Raw genomic sequence first — 27,935 nt, forward strand, 5'->3', positions numbered from 1 at the left:
TTATACTAATTGATGAAACCATCAGCCATCAGTTCACAACCTCAAGTTCAAGTATCTGAAGCACAACAGAGTCCAACTCTAATCTAACAATCTAATCTAATCTTGATCTAAGTTTGATTAACAGATATGAGCTGTACATTTATTCTCTCCTGTGTTTTAGGTCCCTCCTCTGCTGTTGGTTTCATTGGGTGTTCACTTTTGCATATTTTGGTAATTTTTGTAAAATATTTTCAAATCGATTTGATTATCGTTTAGTCGTCTTATGCTAACTGTGATGGAGGTACTGTTTTGATCATTTTTGTTCTGCTCTTAAAACAGCAAACATAAGGATTTTTTTCACTGAACAGAAAATATTTGCTGTAGTTTTCTTTTTTCTCTCCCCTCCAGGGGGTCTTTTTGTGGGCTCTAGTGTCCCTTAAATGAAGGTAGGCTGACAGGAAAGGGGGGAAGACATGCGGCAAATATCACCGGGTCTGGGATTCGAACCCACGACGGCCGCGTCGAGGACTCAAGGCCTCCAAACATGGGTCGCGCTAACCACTACGCCACCACGGCACGCCCTTTTACAAGAAGAAATCGGCCACTTTCCTTTTTTTTAAGGTTTTATTTGGAGTTTGTTTATTTCTGCTGCACATAATCAGTCTTTATCACACTATGAAAGCGATCTACAAAGGGGAGCCTTTCAGAGAGTACAGAGCATAAAAGCATTCCTATACATTTATATACAGGTTTCCCACCACTGAGTCGTATATACATGCCAAGCAAAGCTAAGAGATCAAGAAACAGAGAAGGTGTAAAACTGAAGCCAGCGCCAAGAAAATATTGCTAACTCTGTTGATTATGGTATAGATTTAAATAATGGACTGCTCTAAACTTGGCGTACGCTCTCAGTTGCCTCAGATATGAACCACAATAAATTAAAAATGTCCAAACATTTCCAGAGTCGCGGATGTTGCTTCCAGGTTCAGTTTTAGCCAGCCTGGTACATTTCTTCACTGGTGAAAGAGTCGCTTCTCCGTGCCGAAGAAATCTCAGCTTCCAAAGAGAAAAATGAAAGACACGTCTGCAGAAGCAAACGTGGGCAGGAGATTTGTCCGCAGCGAAGAAGGAGAGAGACGCAAAACGGGCCTTTTGGTTCGTCTTCGTTTCGCACGTTTGAAATTACAAGCAGACTAGCGTTTCACTCGGAGGCTTTCCAAAAACGAAATAAATAAGGATAGTTTTGACTTTGAAATGAGAAAATAAAGTGCACAAATAGTAATTCACTGAAGTAAAAAAAAAAAAAAAAAGGCTCGTTATGCAATCGCCCAAAAGGCCGCCTTTACGATGGAGGAGCAGATACCAAAGGAAGGAAGTGTGGTTATTTATGACACGCCTCTTCAAACACAAAGATGGAAAACATGGTGGCTAATGTCTTTTTGCGCTATTACCTGATCATTTTTACCGTCTTAGTAAAATCTTGGTGTGGAACACCTCCCTGTGCATTAAATGAGGCTTCATCCACTTTTAAAGTGGATGAACCTTTAAAAGTTCATCCATACATTCATGAATCATTACAGGTGAGGACAGACGTGGATAAACGATTCAATTGGATTCCTCTTTTATAGTAGCAGCATAATCTCATGCTGAAAATAACAATAAGAAGAAAATCCTGCCTTCAATTTGAGTTCTATTTATTTTAGCGAGAAAAGGAAAATCCCCCAAACAAAATCATCATCTATCTAAACAGATGACATTTTAAACAAGACAAAGTCTGAATTTTGTAAGAATGGCTCATAATTTCTGGCATTTTTTGTGCTGGTTGGTTTCTACCCTGTTTACGTGACTTGATGTTTATCTAATTTATTATGGAATAATAATAATAATAATAATAATAATAATAATAATAATAAAAGTAAATGCAGTTAGGAGACAAGAATTTGCATCCATTTTTAAGAACTCTTTCATCAGCAAAAATGTCACCCTTAAAATAATACAAATAAACATCTAAACAACAGAAACATCAACCGCCTGCCCTTGCTTAAGCAAAAAAAAGTATATATATATATATATATAGATAACTTTAATAATAATAATAATAATAATTCATAGGGCTGTAAAAGGCTCCCTGACACTCCAGGATCTAGACAGTCTGTGCCAAGATCTCTCTCCAATATGTCATTGATGATTGAGTTCAAATTTAATATTGATTATTTTCCTCCCACAGAATAAATACAAATAAATTAAAGTTGATGTTTTTTTCCCCTACAAATTTCAATGTGAGATTATGACCCTGCCATAAAAGATCTATTTATTTAAAGGCGCTCCACACATCGGTACCATGCGGCTCGAAAAGAAAAGAAAAAAAAAAGAAGATCTGCTGGCATCGGAACGCACGATGACGACGATGATGAGTCTTTGCTTTAAGAATCAACGCGAACTGTTTGGGAGGTTCCACGAAGTCACGAGGATATAAAGTGGAGCACTTTTTTAAAAAGGAGACACTGTGGATGGATGCCTCTGATTTAATTCTCTTTAAAATTGACCCGTCCCTCCCGCCCCCGTTCATTCCCCGGCTGTGTTCCTGCTGGTTTTATCTGGTCTCCAGCGTTTTGCCCTCCACCACCAGCTGAATCTCTTTGGCGTCCAGCGTCTCGTACATGAGCAGAGCGTCGGCCAGGTTCTTGTGCTCCTTGGCGTGAGACTTCAGCAGGGATTTGGCACGCTCGTAGGAGTCCTGAAAAAAACAACAAAAACAAAACAGGTGTTACACAAGGCTAACAGGAGTAGAGAAGGTTCATATGTTTAGATTCGATTGAGGTAGACCTTCAGCAGAATCCTGACTTCTTGCTCCACAGCAGCTTGTGTCTCCGGACTTTGGGCTGTCAGGTCGGAGTAGGTCATCACGCCTAACTGAGAGGCGGGGAGCGAAGTCAGAGCACAAATAAGCACGACGTTTTTCTGCCGCCAGTTGAAAGTTTTCGGCTTACCTTCTCGCACATCCCGTATCTGGTCACCATCATCTTAGCAATCCTGGTAGCGCTATCGAAGTCGTTCGATGCGCCTTAAAAAGGAGAAACGACAACACCTCGTTTACGTCAATGCCTTTTGAAATATCGCATTACAAAAGGTTGTTGGAAACTGCAACGCTCAACATAGCTTCCTCAATTTTGCAAAAACGCCATCTTGAGTTAATGCGCGAAAGGGGAGATGGGAAGACATTTGCCCGATAGGTTCTGAGATCATCTAACTTCCCCATCCACTAGTGGCTGTGTGCCTTACCAGAGGCACGGAAGTCCAGCATGGAGGGGAGAACTCTCCATTTCTCTGAGATGTGCACATCATGCTAGTTTGCAACCTCTGCTTCCTGTTTGCTACAGCCATGCGAATCGTCAACATCTGACGAAATTACGCTTTGTGTAGCCTGGTTGATTTGCTCCAAACCAGCAGAAGGAAACGCCTAAGTTTAATCTGTTTTTTTCTTTAAAAAATATATATATGGGTGTGCCGTGGTGGCGTAGTGGTTAGCGCGACCCATATTTGGAGGCCTTGAGTCCTCGACGCGGCCGTAGCGGGTTCGACTCCCGGACCCGACGATATTTGCCGCATGTCTTCCCCCCTCTCCTTCCCTGTTTCCTGTCAGCCTACTATCATATAAGGGACACTAGAGCCCACAAAAGATCCCCTGGAGGGGTAAAAAAATATATATATATATATATATGTGTATATATATTCCAACATTTAAAAAATTTACTCAAAATTCCTAAGACAATTAGATGGAAACATAGCTACACTAAACATTAGGGCGATATGGCATAAAAATTAAATCTCTTTAATCAATTTATTTCCCCCCCCCTGCTTTCTTTTCTAAAAAATAAACAACAAATAACAGAAAACATTTTCAAAAAGTGAATTTTAGTTCAATCATTCCTTCTGCGAGTTGGACGGGAGGTTATGAAAATTTTTGTTCAATTATGAAGATGTGATTTTACGAGAATTACGTCTTAAAATTACAAGAAAGTTGCTTTAATGAGAAAATAGCTCGGATAATTAATTTTTATTTTTCATGTCGAAGCTCTTGTAACATTACCATTTCATTATCCTAATATTACAATTGTATTCTTGTATAATTATGACTTTACTCTCCCAATCAACACAGAGAGTTGACTTGAATTCAAAGTCCAAACAAATAGAAACTGTAAAACGCACTAGTCAAACAAGATGGCCGCCCTGGGGGCGCCGACAGCATTCTGAAGTATGGAAACAAAAAGAGTTCTTTGATGGAAGAAAAATAATCCAGATTTACCAAAAATTAAATAGTCAAAAAGCTAAAAAATACATTTATTAATTTATAAAATTGGTCTATCGCCCAGTCCTAGTAAACAATGTTCTATACTTCCTTCTCCCTATCACCCATTAAAGGTGCTGTTTCCTACCTGTTGTGATGTTTTCGTGGCCAAAAATAATCTCCTCTGCCACACGGCCGCCCATACTGACGTCCATCTGTGCCAGAAGCTGAGAGCGAGTCTCGCTCCACCTGTCGTTCTCCGGAAGCATGGACACCTGGAGGACAGAGAGGCTCTCAAATGTTTACATCACGCTAAAAAACCCCCCATCGTAGTTCAAAAGAAAAAACACTAAATCTGGATTCCCCTACGTGTCCCAGACTCGGGCCTCTGGGCATGATGGTGGCCTTGTTAATCGGCATGGCGTCTTTGGTGTAGTACGCTACGATGGCGTGACCAGACTCGTGGTACGCCGTGATGAGCTTGTTCTTCTGGTCTATTTCTGCACTCCTTCTCTCAGGGCCTTGAAGAAAAAAAGGAGGAAGACGAGGACGTTCAGGGTCTCCTCTACACATAATTGATGGCGGCGCTCTGTCACAGCAAAATAAACACCGCCACACCTTCAGTATTAAGCCCTTTTTTGTTTTTTCACGTTAATACAGACAGACAGATAGATAGATACATGCATGCACATTTATACTAACCACAATCAGACTTTGAAATGAATTTAAATATCATGGAACGTTAATATTTTTGCCTGTCTGTCTGTGAAGATGGCTACTCTGCGCTCACTCTGAGGAGTGAAGTAAAACTAGACGACAGTCCTGAAGTAGAGGGAAAGAAATTAATTATAGTGATTCAAAGAGCCCTGACACACAATACCATCTATAAATTAATAGCACAACAAAAAATGTAATCTTTATGACACTTAAATCCAATTTGCATAATAAATTGGAACACGGTGTAGTTTGGCCTTCATGCCTAAAGTTCCAGGTTTTGAAGGCCATCCTCCCTCCCCCTAAACTCTCCTGGGCAGCCCACCACCACGGTTTAAGAATGTCCTTGAGGAAACTCTGACTACGGTCTGCAACTACGCTGCGCGGTCTTACACACCCATGAGGATTTTGTCTTTAGCGAACTCCAGCTCCTTCATGGTGACCATGTCTTTGCCATCGACTGCTGCCTTCAAGGCGGCCTGGTTCACCAGATTTTCCAGATCGGCGCCAGAGAATCCGACTGTTCCCCGGGCGATAACATTGGCTTCAATGGCTGCGGACAGAACAGAGAACAGGTGTGTAGTTGAGGAATTGCTTGGCTGTAGTAGTAGCAGCTTTGTTTAAATGCTTTATCTTACTATATTACTGTATCACAAAATACTTGGGTGCACAGAAAGTGGACATAAAATGCTTTACGAAAGTGTTCAGGCCTCTTGAGTGAATATTTTTCAGAAAAGCCTTTTACAATTACACCTCTGAGAGTTTGGGGCATCTTTCCATCGCTTTGCACATCTACAAACGTTACGTTTTTTCACCAGTTAGACTAGATGAGAACAACTATGAGCGTCAATGTCTGGATTTAAATCCAGACTTTGTGTTGAGCATTCTAAATGATCTAAACTAATCAGTTTTGGCTCTGACTCAATGTTCAGAGTCGTCTTAATTCATCTTCCCATCAGCGCTGACCAGCTTACCTTTTGAATGTTTTATTTAAGCAGCCTTTCTCAATAAGCCTGGGATGCTTTTGTTACCAGGCATTTTAATTAAAATCAGTTCAATAAATGCAGAAAAATTAGAAACAATTCAGAAGAAAGTCTGCATGTATTTTCTTCTTTGATATTTTGCTGGTAGTTTCTGTTTTATTCCCGGCCTCGCTGCCCCTCATGCAGATGTGCTGCACTCTGACCGGACGAGCCCCCGCAGAGAAAACTCCGCCCCCTCATCTCAATGTGAACATGAAATAACAAGAGTGTGAAATAATTTGACTCGAATGAAGAAACGCCTACAGACACCAACAGCTCACCTGGATCTACTTTGATCTTCTTCAGGTACCAGTTGAGAATCTCCTTCCGTCCCTTGACGTCTGGTTTGGGTACGGTCACCTGCATGTCGAAACGCCCCGGGCGGATCAGCGCGCTTCGAACACAAACACAGAAACAGAGTAAACGTACAGCTGTGCAGAACCCGAACGGCGGGCACTGCATTACCCAGAGACATAAAACGTACTTATCCAGAGCCTCTGGGAAGTTAGTTGCTCCAATGATGATCACCCCCTCATTAGGTTTAAACCTGTAATGAGAGCTGGTCAGTGTCTCTGCTGTCATGTTCTGATTGGCTTGAACAAATGCTTAGCTTGGAAGATGGGAGATTTTTTAAAATAAAAACGAGCCAAATTAAAAATATGTAGCCGACCGTTTCTGAGATTACCCGTCCATCTCGGCAAGCAGCTGGTTGATGGTCTGTCTGGAGTAAGGGTGCATAGGAGACTCGATCCTTTTCCCTCCCACGCTGTCCAGTTCGTCGATGAAGATCACACACGGAGCGTTAGCTTTAGCCTCCCCTGAGAAAACAGCAGGTACATCTAAATGAATGCCTGGGGGAAGGGGTGTTATACGTTACCCGTTGAAGTAAACAAAGCTCAAAGGATTGACAATCACCGTGGCTGTGATTCATAGAGATATAATAATACAAAACACAACTGCAACGATTTTTCTAAATAAGACTTTTCTGCATAATTTTGAATCTAAAATTTATTTTGGGAAATCCACAAAGGCTAAAGAAAAAAAATAAAGAAACAATCGAATGTATACGCGTACACTACTTGTAATATGGGGTTAAATATCTTATGGACATTTAAAATTTTAATTCAAATTCAAAAGTGCTTTATTGAATTTCCTTTTCAAAAATTAAAGCTTCAGAATGTAACTTTTATTTTAAATTTTTTTTTTTACATATTTGTTAAAACTGTCACCATGTTGTGACAGTTTAATACAGATAACCTGTGAAAAGACAGATTTCCTCCACTTCCTCCTTGTGCTGCTATAACCAAAAACAACCAATCAGAGCCGAGGGAGGATCTTAGCACTTTCAATCACCCTAGCGTACGTGCTGGTTAAATGTTCTAATGGTGGAAAAACCATTTAACCGTTTAAATATTCCAGCCTCAAAAGAAAGACGCCCGATACAACTGATATGATATCCATGTCCATGATGGGAGTGAGTAAACGTCTTTAGGCTCCCAAAGAAGGAAAAACTACCCACTGAAAAGGTTCCTGATGCGACTCGCTCCAACGCCAACAAACATCTCGTCAAACTCTGAACCAGAGGCGTAGTAAAACGGCACGTCGGCCTCTCCGGCCACGGCTCGGGCCAGCAGAGTCTTTCCTGTCCCTGGAGGACCAACGAGCAGAACGCCTAAAATAAAAACAGAGACGGAAGAGAAAGTTAAAGTAAAACAAATAAAAAGATGCCATAACTACACCTGTTACCAATAAATTAAAATGAGCTCCATAGTTTTCATTCTAATGATTAATATTTTTTGAAGGGAAACATTGTTTACAGAGAAATCCTAATTTTATTCATAGGTTTGATTGTCTTTTATTTCCATTTTGTTTATCGTTACTGGTTGTTTTGCTTTTTATTGTGGATGTTCAGTTTTGTGAAGAAAACCTCACACTGCGACTTGAAGTTTTCAGAGGGCAAACTTGCGTTATTACGCTACCATCAATATATTAGGGCAGCAACAAATTATTATTTTAGTAATTGATTATTTTGGCTCTTAACTGGATAAAAATTGGCAGACTTTACAGATTTTTCACTTAACTACTTAAGTTTGTTTGGTTTTTTTACACACTATTTGAAATACATTAAAACTTGCAAATAATTCAGTTACTTTTGTGCATGAGGACATCTTTTCTCCCCAACATGCAATAACATATCATGCCTTCAATGAACGTTTAACCAAAAACAAATATATATATATATATATATATATATATATATATACTGTCTAGTAATGAATTTATTTTTTGAGTTTTTAAATGGATTTAGAATTTTATTTATTTATTTTGCTACAGAATTTGAACCAGCTGAGTTCTGGGTTGAACATATTAAAGAAAGCTTTTCATCAAAAAGTTTTTCACCTTACTATTCTTTGTGCAGTTTTGGCTACATTTCTGCTCTGACTGTGTTGTTCTTTGAGAAAATGATCTGTTTTAGAATCTGTATACTCCCAAAAACAATTATTCGATTACTAAATTGGTTGATGATCATTTCAACAATCGATTAATCGTGACTAATTGTTTCAGCCCTAAAGCATTTCACTTGAAAACGGTCTCAAAACGGCATTATCGTTTATCGCAATAACTGCAGGGACCGTTTTTCACCCATGACTTCTCACCCTTTGGCAGCTTTCCTCCGAGGGCCGTGAACTTCTGCGGGTTCTTCAGGAACTCCACCACCTCCTGCAGCTCGTTTTTGGCTTCCTCGACGCCCTTCACGTGCTCGAACGTCACGTTTTTCATCTGCACCGGGTCCACGGCTGAGTCCAGGCCTGTTGTTGTTCGGAAGCGCACTGTCCAAGTTCAATACAGCACAGGAACGTTATCTAGTCAGAGCAGCGAGCGGCTCAGTGGTGCATGGAGCTGAAGCTGAGCTCCGTGGAAAACGTTTACACCCGATTTAAGCCGATCAAGCAGCTGAAGCCCGGATCGAAAATGTGAAAGTAATTTTGCGCAACTGGGGGAAAATAAAACAAAAACAGAAAAGAGGAGAGGCGGGCGTTTACCAGATATGAACGGAGTCTTGGAGATGCCGTAGAGCCCGACCAGAAGCAGGACCAGCAGGAACAGACGAGTTCTCCTCAGAGAGTCTGAACAGTCACAACAGAACCATTTTAGTTCTGGTATCAGTTCTTCTCTCGGTTGGACCAGGAGTGCAACCTGCCTTGGGTGCGCTGCGTCAGCGCCTGAGCTTTGAGGAAACCCTCAGCGAAGCCCCTCTTGAACGCCTCCTGCTGTCCATCAGGTATGTTCTTGTTCCTCACCAGACCGTCCAGGCTATCGGCGTCCAGCCCCTTACCGCGCGTCAGGAAACCCTGTAGAGAAAACAAAACAAAACAAAACACAAGACTAAGTAAAACTAAGAGAAATTTTTGTTTAATTACGAGAAAAGATTCATAATATTAACAGAAAAAAGGTGCAATTTTACCAGAAGAACATCTTTAAATTTTAGGGAAAATTTTGGTTAAAGCTTGGATAATTACATTTTTATTTTTTGTGTTGAAATTCTCACAACTACTACCTTCGCAACTAGTACCAATATTACAAATTACTACTTTGTTTTCCTAATATTTCAACTTTATTCTCGTATTATTTAGATTTCACTGTCATGACTTCTTTATTGTAGGATAATGACTTATTCTCAGTCTGGTCCTTCCATTCCTTTGTAGAGTTGATCTGAATTCAAAGTCCGAATAAATAGAAGCTGGAAAACTTGCTTGTCAAAACAAGTTCGCGCTGAACAATGGATACCCAATGAGAGCATTGGTGAATAAAAAAAAAAAGAAATTATCCCAAAAATCTGAACCATTTTGGACAAATTATTTGGAACTTTTTCAAAAACCAAAACTTTGATTCATCGATAAAACTGATTTACCGCCCAGCCCTGCTTGGTGGGCGAGTATCCTTCAGAACCCACCTTGATAAAAGACGGTGCGAAAGTCTCGGAGTCGGCAGGCCGTTCGAAGGCCGACTGCACTCGCCTGGTTTTGGTCCTTAGAGTTTTGAAGCCTCTGCTCTGAAACATGGCTTGAAAAAATCGATACAGTGGTGAACAAACTGGGTGAATTTCTCACCAGATGAAACCATGTATTCAGCTATTTGTAAAATCACCTGTATGTTGAAAAACTAACACTGCATATTACCTCCAACAGACATCGTTGAAACATGTTGGTGACAACATGTGACAACGCAGAACTTTGTAACTAATCCGACTTATTAGTCTCTCAGTGATCACAGTTGACTAAACCGCTCATAAATGCAACTAATCAGCAATTACCTGGCCAGTGTTTCAGCTCTGTGCAGACCGTCTGAAGGGGAGACGGGCGCTTGTTTAAGTAAACAGGAGGCGTCAGGGGCAAGGCGCCCAACGAAAAGCCTGAGCAAAACAGACGACAACAGCTGTCTGTTAATTGCGAGACAACGAGATGAAAACACCAACAGGCTGCTGAGACAACCGATGAAAAACAAATAAATTTTTTCTAAATAAAGCAGTTCGTTTTCACCGTGCTTGTTGTGGAAAAAGGAGTGAGAGGAGAGGTGCGAGGTCCTCCATGCCGACTGTCCCCAGGCCGGAGGGGGCGCCTCCTGCGGGCTCAAGCGTGGCAACACCTGGCTCACCAGCTCGTCCAGCTGCTGCTTTCCAAGGTCGGACAAACCGAGCTCCCGGAGGTTCCCGGCGGACAGCGCGTACTGAAAAACACGCGTGCAGACGACACGGAATGTGTTAAGGTTCAAGAACAATTGGTTTTTGTTCAAATAAGGAGTGCAGAGCTCTATGACGCAATCTGATCTAAAGGAGTAGTCCAAAAAACAAAAAATAAAATCTGAATGTCAGAATGGTTATTAGAGTTTGACAGATTTCTCTTCTCTACCCTGAATATTTCCCCACGTTTAGATTAATTTAACTTGACGGGTTGCAGCTTTTGATTGACAGCAGCACTCTCATACTCTTACTAGAAAAACCCGTCAAAATTTGCAGTAGTTTTATATTTGTGTAGTACATACATGTTAAAACGAGTAAAAGAAGAAACAACACCTTGTACTTGTTTTCCAATTCAAATTAGGTCCTGATGTTAGAAACAGGTTACAAAATTACTGTTATATTTGAAAAAATAAATATCTTTTCGCATCATCAGCCTGTCATGATCATTTTTTCCTGGCGATAAATTGTCCCAAAAGTTATTGCGATAAATGATAATATTGTTGGTTTGAGGCAATAATGGCATAAAAATGCAAGTCTGCTCTCTTAAACATCCATAAACTTTCATTTAATTTAATTTAACGGAATATGTTTTAAATATCCAACATAAATAAACAAAATAACAAATAAAATGGATACTGAAATCTCTAAATGAAATGCAAGGCTGAAGAGATTTGTCATCCACTATTTGGTAGAAAATTATGCATATACAGCAATCAAATATTATGCAAATGGAAATTATCGAGCTTGTTTGAATTGATCATGCGATGAATTGATTTATTTCTTATTGCAACAGGCTTGATTATAATTCATTCCATTCGTTTCTTCTCGGCATCTTAGTCACCAACACGTCTGGTGTCGGAATCAAGGGAATTTGATGAGCTGAACACACATTACTGGCACCCAAAGCATGAATGATTATGATTTGAAATAGCTGACCATAAGTTGAATCCAAACAATTCTCTGCAACTATGAGTGAATACATTGTGCAACTTTATATATATATATATATATATATATATATATATATACACACACACAATTCCAGACTTGAGGAGGAAAAAAACAAATCAGGCACATCTCACGAAAAGTTAAATCAAAATCTCCAGCCAGACGATCAGAAACAAATGAAAGCCTAATCTTGAAGCACAGCTTGTTTAATGTGACTGAATCCAACTTGTGGCTGACGTCAGACGATATTTGAACAATTTAAAGTCGCCCAGAGTTGTTGCATTATACCTCTGTACGGTGCAGATCTGCATCCGGGGCATGCTCCTTTTGCTTTCTCGACGTGCAGGTGGCACTGCTGCTGCTTCCCACTGAGCTCTTCAGGGGGTGAAGGATGTTGATGAGGTGACTGAGAGGTAGAGTCACCTGCGGTGATTCAAACAGTCACGATCAAAACCCAGTTTGTTGTCCCAGAGTTCTGTTAAAGCTACACCTGAAACACGCGACGTATTCCGCGTATTACTATTACTCTATGTGGTGAAGCAAGGCTGGAATAGTTTAAATGTATGCCAAGGTAGAATAGGAAAGCTTATGCACAATTGTTGAGTGTCCTTAAACGTCCACACAAACTAATATGGCTTCATTAGATAAGCAGCAGGGTCTGACCTAGCAGGCAAAGCCCAGCTGGGTAGGTCAGAAACAAAAACAAGAATGCTAAAGCTAGCTCGGCCTGCTTGTTTCTTACCTGTGGCTGGACAGACATTGATAAGGAAAACATCCTCCGCTAATATGCGCTGCAGCAGCTCCAGCAGTCTGAGTCACTGTATATCACTGTCCCCGAGAGTTAAAGGCGTCGGTATGTTCCCCTCGGTTTCTCCGCAGCAGGCATAGCAAGTTCAACTGCGAACTTCGGCGGAGCAGCACTGACACCGGTTGGGGTGGGGGGGAATAAACCGGATATGACGTCGACGGTGTTGTGGCAACAACAACAAAAAAGGGGGTCCCTGCCGAAAATTGTTTTGTTTTGATTAGTTCCGTTGGTTAAGAAAGTTGAAAATAATGGAGAATCAACTCCAGTACATTCTGGAAGTGAATTTAAAGTGATGTTTGTTTTAACAGAATAAATTGTTGAGAGTTATAATGGTGACGAAGTAGTTGTGTTATGTATTTTTTTTTTTCTTGGCCGACGTGTTTTCGTTGTGGAGATATTGCACACTTAGACAATTATTCCCTGTGGTCTTTAATTCTTTGGATGCGATTTTTTTGTTGTTGTCTTATTTGTTTACTTTCAGACAATTGTTATGATGTGTAATCATGGAAACAAGGTATTGTTTTTAAAACTGGGAAAAGCTAAGTAGGGTTCGAAAAAGAAATGTACATAAAACCTGATCTATGACGCCAAAATTCAGAGCAAGTGAAACGGAAACTACAGAAAATAGAATTGAATATTGATATACTATCAAAGAAATATAGGGCCAGTGTCGCCGATACCAATAACAACACTTTTTATTATTCAATTCTAAAATTTAAGCAAGCTTCTGACCTTTTCGTGTTTTTGTGGTTTCTCTTTTGAATTATTTTGTTAGGACATAATTTGGGACAAATTTGTCTACAAAATACTTACACAACATACTAACATAATAAACAGAAACAGTAGAAAAACGAAATAAATGTGTTTTCATTTTCCCCCTAAATATAATGCAAAAAAAATTAATAATTTAAGAACAAAATCTTTTGTGAGATAGAGGTGAGAAACTACATTACAAAAATAAAATAAAATTTCAATAAGCAATGTGCTGTTGTTGATGTTATCGACAATATTTTTGGCTCAAACGGCTCACTGCTACAGAGCAGGACCAGAGACCAAAGAAGAGTAAGTTCTACAACAAAATGTAATTTCCTTTCGGGATAAAAACAGTACATTTTTTAACTGATTTAGAACTTCACATTTGTTTGTTTTCTTGTGTTTCTTACCTAGCTGGGTTCCACTTAACACCCAGAATATTTCTAACCCAAACAAAAATAGATAATTTAACACAGAGTCCTTATTTTGCCTATTTGGGGCTTAAATTTGATTCCATTTTCTCTCCATACGCACCCCATATATACAACTGGGATGGTTCATAGGCAAAATGAGCTGGCTGTGGCAGTAGCTTCTATAGATTCACTAGCACCAATGCTCAAAAACATGCCAGTATTTTTATTTTTTTTAATTGCAAATATCAGCTGAGGGAATCAATACTTAGTGCATGGAATGTTTTCAACAACCACAGACTAATAAAAACTTTAAATACTGACCTAAAAACAGTCAGTTTTAGTTACAAAAAATGTTTTATTTTATCTTTTAAGTTTCATACAGTCACATATTACAACTAGTCTTGCTGTAAGATCATCTAAAATGTACATTATCTTAATTTATACTGTAAAAGTGAATAGATGAATGATTAGCTAAGGCTAATATAGATTGTCTGTAGTATACGTTGCAAATGTAGGAGGTGTTATGACATAAACAGACACTTGAAACCACATACTGCAACCCCCCGACACTTGGTCAATACTTCTGTAGCAGTTTCTTTGTTGCTATTATTGTTTTTCATTTTTTAAAAAGCATATATTTTTCTTTTTTTTCCCCCTCACACAAGTTTTTTTTTCTAAATTACAAAAACGAAAGCTGACTCAGCAGTCAGCTTTTGACTCAGCTACCTCTCCATGTAGATGGAGGAATAATTATTTATTAGTTCACTGCAGCGACAAGCTACATATTAAAATTTCTGCTTGCTACATGAAGTGTATGTCAGACATTAAGAAAAATACCGTCAGCCTATTTAAATGTAAAAAAAAAAATTACACACGTTAAACATTGATTTATAATTTATAAATATATCTTCCCAAGGCATTAAAATTAACTAAATTGCACAAACATGATCCACCAAATAAATAATAATGAGAATCTAGAAAACGCCAGGAACTATAGTCACTGTATAATCATAAATTATCATTTCATTTCAGTCATTTTATGGCGTCAGGCTATAATTAAACCTTCTCACACACCTAACAGGGCTCCTCTTGCTTAGGAGAAACCACCAATTTCCTGCAGCTTTCAGATTTAAGTTTCATAACTCCACATCTGGAACGTTGGCTTAAGTGAAGCCGCAGCGAAACAAAAGTGCATTTTTGGTTCCTGTCGAGTGTCAGAAGCCTCACGGTATTTTCCTGTGAACAGAAAAGAGGAGACTCAGTCAAAATAAAACATTAAAATCTAGTTAGCTTTTTTAAAATTATTATCATTAGGCATGAATCCTGCTCACCTTCTTTTACGTTGGAAATAAAGTTGGACAAGCCAGTGGGTGAGAAGAGGCCAGAGCGCCGTCAACACCACAGTGAGAGGAGAGAGGCGGAAAGGCCACCAAGATGGCCTCAGGAGCTACAACACACACAGGCAACCGACATAAGCTGAAATGAACAAACGATAATAACATTTTGGCAGCGATTGTAGCACATTTTGTAACAATATGTGAAATCTGAGAGCAGCTGTTCCTTCTATAGCTGTTCTTGTGGATTACCCTTTTCATGCTGTTTTCCTTATCTGAGAAAATAAACATCTAGAGAAAATGAAAGTCTTTATCTCCGTTTAAAGATGCATCATGCAACTTTTATTTGAAAAACATATGACTTTTTTTAACGAATTTGTTAGAATTAATATTCTGCCTTCTCCCAGTGCTCCCAGCACTAACTACATTAAAACACCATTCAGGAGGAGGGTCTTTGCACTGTCGATCACTCTCGTGCTCACCCCCTCCTGCTTGCTCTTTGCTAAGCTGCAACTGATTCACCACAACAAAGTCTGCCACTAACGCTAATGCTAGTTAGCATAGCCACCGCCAAACGGTTTTCCTGTAACAGTAAGTTGTTTTTCCACCATTCGCACATTGAGCAGCGTACACGAGGATGATTGACAGCGCTAAGACAATCCTCCTGGCTCTGATTGGCTGTTTTTGACCGACAATAGGAGCGCTGAGAGAAGGCGGAGGAGCTCAGGTTTGTCCACAGATTATCGGTCTCAAACGAAACTGTCATAACATAATGACAGTTTTAATAAGTTTCATAATCTTATTTATAATAAGTTTATAATAAGATTTAATAATTATGGAAAAAACATGTTTTGTAAACATGTGGCTTTAATGCAAAATGTTACTCATAATTTATTATTCCAAAAATTAACTTTTCTACTGAGGTGATGGGATATTTGTCGGGGGAAAAACATCATTTTTGAGCTCATAAGATGATTACGAGTAAATAAATTCAAGCTTTCTGGGCTTCTTACAAAAACTGGTTACCATGGTGCAAATTTATGTGTCTGCTTGAACCTCACCGAAGTGGCTAGATGGCAAAATCTTTGGTATTTTTGGTCTAGGTTTTTTTTTTTGTTTTTTTTTTTACCCCTCCAGGGGGTCTTTTGTGGGCTCTAGTGTCCCTTATATCACAGTAGGCTGACAGGAAACGGGGAAGGAGAGGGGGGAAGACATGCGGCAAATGTCGTCGGGTCCAGGAGTCGAACCCGCGACGGCCGCGTCGAGGACTCAAGGCCTCCAAATACGGGTCGAGCTAACCACTACGCCACCACGGCACGCCCCTTTTTGGTCTAGTTTTGAGTGCAAATATCTCAGCACACTTTAAATAACACAAAACTAGGCTACAAGTAACTTTTCAGCAAATCTAGAGATTGTTTTAAGTCAATATTTCCTTAATATTGATTTTTTTTAATGTACTAGCTCCACCAGTAGATTATTTCACTCATAGCAGGACATTTTTATTTATGTTTTTCTATGTTCTTTTGCAGGGTAGAACATCTGAATATTTTATTGTTTAAAGGAAGCTGCTTAGTTTAGCTAGGAAGCTAGTATTGTGTAATTACCTGCTTAATCTAGATTTTAAACTATTTGGATGAGGTTTTAACAGATTATCCTCACTGATATGTTCAGTGCCTTTTAAAGGTAGGTCTGATATTCGTGTCTTCATGTCATCACATTACGTAAATCCCACAACCGAATACGTGAATAAGTTTCTCACTGTTACCTAAATGCCTCCTTTATTATGATTGTGCATACTTACAGCTTCCAATGATTTTAAGTCCAGCATATAGTTGCTGGTTTATGGAGTGATTCATAAAATCACTCTATGTATATATTTGGGGGGAAAAAAAGAAATTCATTCCTATGAGAAAAATAATTGCTACCTAAACCTATTATCTTTTTTGCTTAAAACATCTTTTGGAAAGAAAGACGTGGTAATTCCTTTTTTTTTTTGCCAAAGTCAATTTTGGCCAAGAAATGACTCGGAGTTGTTTTAGGAAGGTGACGATTAATTTTGTCAGCTCAAAACTAAAGAATCTCATGATAATTTTATGCAGAAAACCCTATAGACATACTGTATACACACTGTATATACCATTGATGTCCACTCTTTGCTACTGTAATAATAAGAGTGAGAACAGTGAGAAGAGAACAGAAATGACGAGAACCTTTCGTGGAACAGGTAAGAAGCCTTCCTCTCTTGGAGACGGAGATCTTGACTAAAAATAAGAAAATAAAGGCTTCTTTTAGTATACGCAGACCGGTGACGGTAAACAAGGTGAGCAAAAATGTGACATAAACAGAACAAGTCCGGATGCCGCTGAAGCAAATAAAGCAGCTGGCGGTTCTGGTTGATCACCTGTGACCTGGTGAGCTCTTCTAGAGCATGCAGCCTGTGCAGCACGTCGGCCATGTTGTGCTGCAGCCTCCGCAGAGCAGCTGCTATTTGCTCGTTCGTGTTTCCCCTCGTAGCTACGACAGGATGTCTGCTCCGCAACACACAATCGCAGGCAGCGTCTGCGCTTACACAACGCAGAGGGATGCAGGTGGCTCTGGGCGAACCTGCAACAGAACAAGAAGCATCAAAGAGCAAGAACTTGGGCGTGCCGTGGTGGCGTAGTGGTTAGCGCGACCCGTATTTGGAGGCCTTGAGTCCTCGATACGGCCGTTGCGGGTTCGACTCCCTGACCCGACGACATTTGCCGCATGTCTTCCCCCCTCTCCTTCCCCGTTTCCTGTCAGCCTACTATCATATAAGGGACACTAGAGCCCACAAAAGACCCCCTGGAGGGGTAAAAAAAAAGAGCAAGAACTTTGTGGGGAAAATCAACATTTTAAAGGGGCGGTATTATTTAAAATTCGACTTTTTTGAGCTGAACATCGTGCTATAATTTTATTCCCTCATCAAAAACAAATCAGTAGTGTTGCCTTGATTCTTTCATGCATATTTGAGAAATCCCTTAATCTCCCATGGCAATGACTCAGCTGTGCAAAACGTGTGGTTGGACCTAGCCCAGCTTTCAGGGATGAAGCTCCTCCTCCGAGCTGCAGTTTTCAAGCTACAGAGCTTCCGAGCTTCCGCCTCACAGAGCAGCTATCTCGTGCAACCCCACCACTCGGCTCCTTCAGACTAGCCAGCAGAAATTAGCAAACACCTGGCGGAACTGCTGAGCTCATTATACGAGCTACTTCTCAGTGAGACGCTGGTATAAACGATGTTAAAAGGCTAGTCCTCACACTTCCGCTTTCCGGATGACTTCCTGAAGGCAGAGTCTTAGAAAGAGCAGGAGTTTTTAAAGAGGCCCAAATTCAAGGCATTAAACTACGAAGTCAAATTTCTTTTAAGTAATATTTAATATATGTGGCAATTTTTTTAACAACTGAAGTTAACACAGTTACTCGATTGTGCTATAAAATGGCACTAAACGCCTGGAAAACACATAATACTGCCCCTTTAGTGATGCAGTGTTATCAAGGGAAACTACTGCAGGTTCACCTCGTCCTCGTTTCGACAAGGAGCTGCTGGGCTTTCTTGAAGCCGCTCTTTCTTTCATGTAGAAATCTCCCGCCGGTCCTTCATCTTCCGCATCTTTCAGGGTTGTGCTGCTCTCAAACCAAACGTCGCTCGTCTTCACCGATGTAGCTCCTGACCCGGGGGACCGGCCTTTAGACGGAGGCAGCTGCTGCGCACACAAACGAGAGTCGGGCACAGCCGAATAGAGTTATACACTATCGATTAAAGACAACCACCTGCACCTGCATCATGAATTGTGCTTTTCTTTGAGGCCCGACTGAGAGATTGCAAGTTTTTTAAAGCAATATAATAAACACAAAATGAGACATAGTTTTTTATTTTAAATGTCGTAGTTTTGAATCCAATAGAAAATAAAGAGACACTGCAAAAACACAAGTATTTCTGGTCTAGTGCATGTATCTCAGTACACTGGAAATAAGACTAAACTAACTTACATATAACTTTTCAGCAAAATATAGGAGCTTACTTAAGTCAACAATTCCTTAATGCTGATGAAAAAGTATAACTTACACTGGCAGAATATTTCAGTCATAAAGCAACATTTTTCCCATGTTACAAGGGAAATAATCTGGCAGTGGAACTGGAACTTTTTTTAATCAATATTAAGGAATGTGATGGAAAAATTACATTAAGGTCACATCTGCTAGTCATGTTATATGAATGATTGTGAACTCTCACCAAAAGAACTATTTGGGTTACATGTAGAAGGTTGGAAGTTGTTTTCTACAGCTGCATCAGAACCAGACAGTCTCACCCCTTGTTAATTCTTTACCCTTGGTATAAAACTCATGAGTTGTCTCTGCCTGACAGAGTTTTTCATCCAGACCTGCTTCATTACTGATTGTCCTACAAGCTCTCTGTATTGTGCACAATATATGAATAAACCTGATTGAGTGATTTCACCTCAACAGTGCTTGGAAATGGTATTTTTTCCACGACAGGAATCATTGACATAAAACAGGTTCTCATATCTTGCCGAAAAGTTACTTGTAAGTTAGTTTTGTATATTTGCACTAGAAACTAGACCAAAAATATTTTGTAAGATTTTGTGTTTTTTGCAAATGTATAAGTTAATTCCAGCCTCAAAAAATGTGTCGCAAACCGTTATCGGATTTCTAGCCGATAACTTTGCAAAGTGCTGTGATGTACTTGCTGTAGGTTGATGTGTTTATAGGCTGACAATTGTGGGACTTTATAGCTTTACATTTAAAAATCCAAACTACTGTCTGCCAATCAATCCAATTAGGAGTAAACTTTCCAGTTCAGAGCTGCGTTGTTTGTCTGACTGGTGCATCTCTAGTTCCGACATTTATTTTCATCAGGGAGATGAAGAGACAAGGCAAACCTCCTCCATGGCCAGATGCTCCATTGAGTCACAGAATTCCTCGTTGTCAGAGTCTGCGGGTCGATGGTTCTGCTCAGGATTTGCATCGTGGTCGTCTGAGCGGTCAGAAAACAAAGCATATCAAAAACATAAATGTGTCACCAGAAAAAAAAACAACACACCAATCATATCCATCTAATAATTGAATATTTGGTTTGAAAGTCTGATAGTGAAACTGCTTCACTAGCACACAGTTTGCTAATGAGTCAATATTGGAGTGTTGTTTCCATTAAATAAGAAACACAATTTTAAAAAATCACACGTGAATAAGTTTGTTCACACGACAAGTCATTAGAAATCATTTCACGACACGATTCTCCAACTACTTCCTGCCGTCTTCTTCTTCATGGTTTGCACCGGTGGCAACACCCGGTTGTTGATTATGTGACTCTTGTAACGCAAGAAAAGTGTTCCCACTGTTGTGAAATAAACCAATTTCTAAATATTCTGAATAATTTTCCCAAAAATCAATAGTCGCAAAATAAACATTAAGCCTAAAACCATCTTACTGCAACAGACTGAATGTTCTGTTTTTTGTGGGGGAAATATTTCAGTGTTTGTTTTTTGTTTGTTTCGTTGTTGCCAGTTGCTATGGCAACGAGCCTTCTCGTAGCTGTGCTGATACAGAGAGCGAGAAAGAAGTGGTTTTCAGTTGTACTGTAACAGTTTTTCCTTTTGCTGTGGAGCACAGCACGAAATTAATAGTATCTGCATGTCCAAGTTTGATTGAGTTAACGGAATTATGCTACGGCGGCAGCGCAGCTATGATGACATGTTAAAGAATTGTCTTTTTGCCGTCCAACGTTGTCCGCATGCGTGAAATTTCCTTATGTAAACAATAACATATAGGGGATCTATGTTTGTAAATATGATTATGATTAAGTCAGTGCCTCACCAAATATGAACCTCACCGCACGTCACTGGACTCTACAGAACACAGAAACCAAAATAAACACACAAAAGCAGCTAAATCCGTACAGGATCCTACCATTAAAGTATCCATTAAAGTGCAGGTATTGGTCATGGAGTCCAGTGGGCTCCATGGAACAAGCCAGCTCCTCCTCCTCCACCTCGCTGTTGAGGGAGCTGTGCGTGCCGTTGGTGAAGGACGACACGCTGGGCTCCAGGCTGCTGTTGGACCCCTTAGTGTCGGACCGCCACCTCCTGTCCTCCACGGTTAAAAAGCGTGGGTCCTGGTCCCAATCTGGGGTCAAAAAAACAAACAAAAAAAAAAGAAGCAGGAACATTTGACAATGTCTCTTTGTGTTTTTGAATTTCTGGTTTTTCGTCGTACCTCTGGTCCCCACGTTGTCGGCGCAGAAGTCGTCATTCCAGTTCTCCCCACTTTCCTCTGTTATCACTTTGCCTCCCTCTGACTCCTCGCTGCTCGCACTTCGTCTCAGGGCACTGCCGTCTCTGTCGCTCTCCTGGACGTTTTGTATGTCCTCCCACAGATCCCCATAGCCTGAAAAGTGACAAACAGCACTTCAGGGTCCACAGTGTCTTACCAAACATTCACACCACTTAAACCTAAAGATAAAAACCTTTTTCAACTGTAGGAATGACTGATGTAGATCACTTCAATTTGAGGTTTTTTCTGATCTAGAAGATCTAGATCAGAAATATAGTACTATGTACTATATGGAAAAATCGTATTTTTCCACATAGTACAAAAATAGTACTATATGGAACTATTTTTTCCACATAGTTTTAAACTGTGTGGAAAAAAATTAAGGTGTCAAAGTCAAAACCTTTGACACCTAGCTTAGCGCTATCAGTGTAGCATGCTAGCAGCAATTGTTGCTAGGCTTACATTTACTCTTCTTATGACAAAAAGATGATTTCCGTGATAAAATTCTCATTGTATGTCAGTAGAAGACCTCTTAAAGAACATAACTACTATAGTTGTGTTTGTTTATCAAAAGTATTTTACTCACGTCCTCTTGTACAGGTTTGAGGCAGACATTTACCTCCAGCTGTTCAGGCAGCAAATAAAGAGGTCTGGTCATGTGACCATTCACACTAGCCATATGAAACGGATATTACCTAAGAGTAGACAACTTATTATTTTACGTTAAAACTTAAATTAGATGACCAGAGCCAAAGCAATACTTTTACATCTTCCAGAAGTAAAGAAAAGAAATTACGGGTTAATCATATCTTCAAATGTATTGATACTATCATTGAACAAACAGTGGAGTAAAATAGTAAAAATACCAACCCCAACAATACGGATAGTCTGAGGGGTTTTTAAACATCATTGATTGGAATTTATTGTGACAGCGATAAATCAAAATCGTATCATGATAAGAAATTTATTGCGATAATTGAGGAATGATACGATAAACACATACCCATGGGGAGTGAATACTTACGTAAATGTGATTTATTGGTTTTCAATTTTTAACAAAAATTGTAATATATCTGCACAGTTCATTCTGTTTACACTAAATTAATTGTCACATTTACGGTGTTGCACGTTTTTATTTTTATACATATTGAAATTTGCACCAATTTAAATTCCCTTTGGGATCAATAAAGAATTTTTGAATTGCGTTAATTGTTTCCAGTTATGTCTATGTCTTATATACTACTGGTAGTTTTGGCAATAAAGTGAAATTGAACTGAATTGAAACAAGGGTTATTGATGTGGAAAAGCACCATAGGGAGTATCAATACTTTTGCAAGAAGCAGAACAGTATGCACACACACGCACGCACACAAGTTTTGACCAATTCTGAATTCTGCATGAACACAGGTCAATTAAATACAACATAAACAATGAAAACACACATTTGTTCTAATGGCTTTTCTTTAACTAGACCAGGCTAATGCACAACACAACCTATCTCTACTGAGTCTAAAGCAACTAACGTCAAAGACTTGCCTTCCATTGTTGGCTTCTTAATCGATTTAACCAGCTCCTCTAATGATACGAACACGTGGCAAAAACACAGTACGCTCTTATTACATTTGATGTGCCTTTAGGTCTGACGCAGCATGAACACTTGGTTGTTACTCATCTTCTTTACCTGCGTGCTCCGCAAAAGGCCTGGTGAAGGGCCTCCTGACTGCCTCGTTTCCTTCCTCCTCTCCCTCTCCGTCCACCTCGGTGTAGAAGTTGCCAAGCCTCTGCACCAGCTCTGTAACTTCCTCTGAGATTGGGATGGTCTCCAAAATCTGACAACACACACACACAAAGCGGAGTTCCAGTGGATATGACACTGACTCAGCAGCATAAAGGTCCGACGTCTTTTTTTTTTCTTCTTTTTTCTGGGCACAAACGTTGACGCACGGAGCAAAACTCGGAACACGTTACTGTAGTCTACGCTTCTGTTTTGTGGGAAAGCAGCTTACCAGCTGGATGTGCTCTATGTAATTCTTCATGGCTTCCTCTTTTGTCATGTTTCCCAGAGAACTCCATGCGTCCCTGACAACACAGTCCAAGTTCAACACAGAGGAAAGAGCTGCATGCCAAATAACTTTAGCGAGGCTGTCTCTCTGAAAGTCTTTTCAGAAAATTAATAAAGCAGTAAGCTTTGGGTAGTGATAAAATGCAATGCCTTGAAAAAAGTATTACACAACCCTCACGTTTCCCTGCGCTCTATGTTTTAAATGATTTTTATAAAAGCTTTGGCCACTTTTTCTTTGAAAGTTAGCTCAAGCTCATTGAGACTGGGTGGGAAGTGTCTTTGGACATCACTTGTTAAGTCTTGCCACATTTGTTTTTCAAGACAAAGTCCCAATCTTCAGCCTTCTGCAACCTTCAACAGGGTTTCTTCCTAAATAAGTATTTAAGTATTTCCATTAACCATAAACTTCCTTGCCCCTGCTGATGAAAAGCATCCCCATGACAGGTTTGTTAATGGATGACAGAAAGACCAGAAAGTTCAGCTTTGGTCTTGTCTAACATGAGCACTGCTTTTCAGAGGTTTGCTGTATCATTTATACTTCCATGATCTTTAGGACTCACTGAGCCGCACGGTTTAGACGTTTTCCTGTTGTCACATCCCTGGTTAAAGTTAACGAGTTAAAGGCTTTTACAGGGATGTTACTCTGGAGCAGGGAAACATAAAACACGGAGGATTACAGGCCCAAAGGACCGCTGGTGTGCATAACTTGTGGCAAACTGAAAACTTGACTTCTTCTGGCTATCTTTAAAGCTGCAGCATAACTTCTATATATATATATATATACTGTATATATATATATATTTTTAAACTGTCTCCATGACATGATGGTATGAGACAGATGAGCTGCCAAAAAAAAAAAAAAAAATCAAGCTGTCCCACCTGATCTCAGTGCTACTATTGCCGTCTGCAAACATGTGCAGGAGCATGATTGGCAGCGCTAAGACCCGCCTCCTGGCTCTGACTGATTGTTTCTGACCGGAACCGGTGCCTCTCCGTTTAGAAGGAGGCCCACATCTTGGTACCAGTTATGCAGAACCTGTTATTTTTGAATAATGGACTGATCTGCCACCCAAAACAATTGGTTGCTCTTAATTTGATTGAAGATTATCCTTGAAAATGGGGATGACAACAACATATTAACGCCACAATATTAACATTTTTGATGGTAACAGGTTTTTACAACCATATTGACAAAAAAATAACAGTTCCAAGGCAAGGCAAATGATCTCCAAAGCATGGAAGTGGGGTTAAGCTCTAATAAATTCATCTTTGCATAATTCTAAGTTGAATTCAGCTTTAAAAAGTTAAGGTTTACCATTTAGCTTTGCCTCCAGTGTCCCAGAAGCCAGTGGGTCTGCGGATGTGACAGGGCCCCATGGTAGCCTGCTTATAGTAGCTATAAAACCTCAGCATTATGTCATCTGAAGGCTGGAAAGGACCTAAGAAATGAAGAAAAGGTGGATGACAGGATGACATTTAAAACCTCATTAAAAACAAACAATATAAAAGAGTCCTTTTAAGAATTGTGTGCTAATCCATGATCTAAGCCTCTAGACCAGACAAACGACGGACTCCTTTAATCACGGCTCTTTATCCTGGTGCAGCAGCTTTATGGGAGCAGGGAGCGGGGGGAGCCAGGAGTGACAGCTCCGCATGTAGGTCAGTCACCTGGATTGTTTACACTCCACAAGGCGCGCACGTCACATGGACTACTGCGCATGATTAGACAACTCTGGGTTTATTTTATAATTGCCTTTGTTTTTTTGTTTTTTTACAACAGACCGGGATGATTCATCACCTTCCTCCGGCAAACTCCGGATCACTTTAACCGCAGCGGTAAATTTCGCCTGCAGGCTGTACTCGTCCTTCTCCTCCTCCTCCTTCTTCTCCTGCTGCGCCATGCCGAGTCCACACAGGGATGACATGAAAGGAGCCTCAGATCTTGGACGAGAATAGGGATTAAAAAAAAAAAAAAAAAAAAATCAAGGTGGATCAGAGAGTGTCCGATGAAGGGTGCAGTCCCCCTGCCGTGCAGCCTATAGACAGAAACAGAAGATTCGCATGCTCTCAATTCAGTTTTTTATTAGTCTATAAAATCCGCGTAACCCTTACTATCTGTTGCAACCTCTGTGCTTTTTTTTTTTTTTAAGTCATATGCCCCCCAACCTCCCATCTCGGATTTTGAAGAAACCCACCTTATTACTTCATAAAGCCGGTGTCTGCCTGCAGTATTGAAGCAGAGAGCCAATCTCCTCTCGGGTTAAGGACAAACCCAGCAGTTAAAGCTTGAAGCGCTACTCGTTTGTGGGAAATGTAGTTCATAGCAGCGAGAGCCACGCTTGGAAGAGGTTCGCCTCCCACCGCTGAAGGAGTTCAAATCCCACAAACCTCATTTACTTGGGGTGGGATTTAAAACACAGGGTTGTTATGGGAAATGTAGTCTTAAAACATTGTTTCGTCTATGCAGCAAAACGCTGAAACCCAGTTGTTGCTTTTAAGATGTCAGACTGCCATATCTTTGGAAATGTATGTCATATAAGCACTCTGGATTTATTTTAAGCGTTATCATAATTATTTATGTAAATTTCGGACAAATGTTTTACTTACAAATGTAGAAAATAAGGATTGCTTCGAATTATATTATATTATATTATATTATATTATATTATATTATATTATATTATATTATATTATATTATATTATATTATATTATATTATATTATATTATATTATATTCGCTGTTGTCTTACAATTTCTCTTCGGTAAAATCCCAAAGGAAATAATAAAGTTTCTATCTATCTATCTATCTATCTATCTATCTATCTATCTATCTATCTATCTATCTATCTATCTATCTATCTATCTATCTATCTATCTATCTATCTATCTATCTATCTATCTATCTATCTATCTATCTCTATCTCTATCTCTCTCTCTCTCTCTCTCTCTCTCTCTCTCTCTCTCTCTCTCTCTCTCTCTCTCTCTCTCTCTCCGTCCGTCTGTCTGTCTAATGGGCGACGAGGGGGTTTATGGGAAATGTAAGCTTTGGCTCGCTGGTGAATGCATACTAGATGTTTGTCATACCAATTTTATGTGGTTTTACAAGTTTTTAAAAATCTATTTCATTTAAAAGTTTAATTTTTAATACGGAACATTTTGGATTTCTGAATTTCATAGCATACTCAAAATTGTTGACGATTCAGATTTCTGAGTACATTTGTGTTAATGGACGACAAGAGTAAGATATATATTTTTTATTAATTTAGTATTAAATTTGTAAATTCAGTTAAACTTCATTGGATGATATACGTCAGAGAGATTAAATTTACACCTCCATTTGTGATGTATTATTGTAGTTAAAAATGTAATAATTATTACAGGCTTTGTTTTATTATTGTTATTTTTCTTACTATGACAGTTAAATATAAAAAGACAAAAACTGTATAATCTATTTATATTAACATATTAAATATTACTTTTCTATACCAATTATATGAAAACTCTACTAAAATATTACACGGCCATATAATTACGTGTAAAACCGCCGCAGCGAAATCTGATTGGCTAGCTCATCCACCCGCTCGGTTTTTGAGCCAATGAGTGCTCTCCGTTTGCAACGTAGTTGCGATTAGTCACGCACTGTTGTGAATCCGAGGCCAGCGCGGAGCCACAATGCCAGACGAGGGAGCCCCTTTCTCAGCAACACAGCACAGCATCACAGCCTCGCCTCATTGAAAAAAAAAAAAAAAAAAAAAAGACGGGCAGGAGAGCAATGCAAAGGGATGTAAGATGGCAGAGCTACAAATGCTATTAGAGGAGGAAATCCCGGCCGGTAAACGAGCGCTGGTGGAAAGCTATCAGAACCTGTCCCGGGTTGCAGAATACTGTGAAAACAATTATGTTCAGGTAAGCAAAAGGCCGCCGAACGCGATAATTTCCCCTCCTCACCCCGTTTCTTCGTCGTGCCTGCGGTGTTGTAGCTGAGGAGAGTGAAAACCACAGCGACAGGAAATGCTGGTCGCAATGAAAGCGGTTCTCCAAGCGCTGGCCTCGCCGAGTGGTCTCGGCTCCCGGCGAGCCGCTTCTGCCAGCCGCGGCTCGGTGTGGGCTCGGGCAGGGCTGCACGTCGGCGTTTTCTCCTTTCGGCTTCATTTATGAAAGCAAGGGGCTTTGCTCGGCGAGCTACAAACTGCTGGGGGGCCTTTCAGAGGGTGTGTCGTTATTAAGGCTATAAGTGGTTTGTCACTTCAGTCTCTTATAGGTACCTGTGAGAGACAATGTCGACCCCATTTTTAATTTGGACGTTTTTATCCTTCTCTACACGAATCCCACTGAGTGTGCTGGCAACGTTCAGGCGTCATAACAGCGTTACGAATGCTAATTTTTCAAATGAAACTATATTCTTTATATATATATATATATATATATATATATATATATATATATATATATATATATATATATATATATATATATATATAATTTGGTTTACCTAAATGTGACACTTTTCTTCTATTAATCTTAGCACTGAATTACAGCACTAATCTTCATCCCTGCGTG

General features: G+C 39.7%; 3 protein-coding genes across 12 annotated transcripts in view; 1 reads left to right on the forward strand and 2 right to left on the reverse strand.

Moving 5' to 3' along the window:
* Positions 1-584: 584 nt before the first annotated feature.
* On the reverse strand, positions 585-12,648 carry LOC116722122 (ATP-dependent zinc metalloprotease YME1L1-like). Of its 2 annotated transcripts, none has more exons than XM_032566277.1 (18): positions 12,435-12,648; positions 11,981-12,115; positions 10,545-10,731; positions 10,319-10,417; positions 9,959-10,068; positions 9,206-9,356; positions 9,048-9,131; positions 8,661-8,813; positions 7,523-7,675; positions 6,689-6,821; positions 6,488-6,550; positions 6,285-6,397; positions 5,379-5,534; positions 4,637-4,788; positions 4,416-4,542; positions 2,970-3,043; positions 2,806-2,892; positions 585-2,716 (listed from the first exon to the last, which is right to left on the reverse strand). In XM_032566277.1, exons 1-18 carry the CDS (start codon positions 12,465-12,467, stop codon positions 2,573-2,575), a joined length of 2,154 nt encoding a protein of 717 aa, XP_032422168.1. In that variant the 5' UTR covers positions 12,468-12,648; the 3' UTR covers positions 585-2,572. The 2 variants fall into 2 exon arrangements, with proteins under 2 accessions (XP_032422168.1, XP_032422167.1); XM_032566276.1 differs by having other exon boundaries at positions 8,661-8,834.
* Positions 12,649-13,893: 1,245 nt separating this feature from the next.
* LOC116722126 (acyl-CoA-binding domain-containing protein 5A-like) lies at positions 13,894-27,530 on the reverse strand. 5 transcript variants are annotated; one of them, XM_032566290.1, is made up of 14 exons: positions 27,324-27,530; positions 25,173-25,315; positions 24,690-24,813; positions 23,319-23,391; positions 22,994-23,141; positions 22,849-22,887; positions 21,256-21,426; positions 20,950-21,165; positions 19,923-20,017; positions 18,539-18,725; positions 17,402-17,604; positions 17,211-17,261; positions 14,998-15,113; positions 13,894-14,902 (listed from the first exon to the last, which is right to left on the reverse strand). In XM_032566290.1, exons 2-14 carry the CDS (start codon positions 25,297-25,299, stop codon positions 14,890-14,892), a joined length of 1,563 nt encoding a protein of 520 aa, XP_032422181.1. In that variant the 5' UTR covers positions 25,300-25,315; positions 27,324-27,530; the 3' UTR covers positions 13,894-14,889. The 5 variants fall into 5 exon arrangements, with proteins under 5 accessions (XP_032422181.1, XP_032422179.1, XP_032422180.1 ...); XM_032566288.1 differs by lacking the exon at positions 27,324-27,530 and adding an exon at positions 25,570-25,965; XM_032566289.1 differs by lacking the exon at positions 27,324-27,530 and adding an exon at positions 25,570-25,965 and having other exon boundaries at positions 25,173-25,410.
* LOC116722130 (abl interactor 1-like) overlaps positions 26,852-27,935 on the forward strand; it is a 31,862-nt gene continuing 30,778 nt past the window's right edge. For 2 of the 5 annotated variants that reach the window (XM_032566298.1, XM_032566299.1), the window contains exon 1: positions 26,858-27,281. In XM_032566298.1, the coding sequence (XP_032422189.1) occupies positions 27,165-27,281 (117 nt within the window). In that variant the 5' untranslated portion in view covers positions 26,858-27,164. Of the gene's footprint in view, positions 27,282-27,935 lie in introns of all 5 variants that reach the window. The other 3 variants (XM_032566295.1, XM_032566296.1, XM_032566300.1) reach the window with 2 other exon arrangements.

This window comes from Xiphophorus hellerii, chromosome 6 (genome assembly GCF_003331165.1).
Source record: "Xiphophorus hellerii strain 12219 chromosome 6, Xiphophorus_hellerii-4.1, whole genome shotgun sequence".
Lineage (NCBI taxonomy): Eukaryota > Metazoa > Chordata > Actinopteri > Cyprinodontiformes > Poeciliidae > Xiphophorus > Xiphophorus hellerii.

Bases quoted from the DNA above. Each gene is read 5' to 3' on its own strand.
- LOC116722122 (XM_032566276.1), bottom strand. From the start codon at position 12,467: ATGTTTTCCTTATCAATGTCTGTCCAGCCACAG. The intron at 10,732-11,980 runs GTATAATGCAAC...CGTGTTTTTCAG, and splicing joins CAGATCTGCACCGTACAGAG to TACGCGCTGTCCGCCGGGAA. The intron at 6,822-7,522 runs GTGGGTAGTTTT...CTGTTTTCTCAG, and splicing joins TCGCATCAGGAACCTTTTCA to GGGAGGCTAAAGCTAACGCT.
- LOC116722126 (XM_032566290.1), bottom strand. From the start codon at position 25,299: ATGTCATCCCTGTGTGGACTCGGCATGGCGCAGCAGGAGAAGAAGGAG. The intron at 23,392-24,689 runs GTAAACCTTAAC...CTGTGTTGTCAG, and splicing joins ACTGGAGGCAAAGCTAAATG to GGACGCATGGAGTTCTCTGG. The intron at 18,726-19,922 runs GTTTGCCTTGTC...TTGTGTGCGCAG, and splicing joins AGCATCTGGCCATGGAGGAG to CAGCTGCCTCCGTCTAAAGG.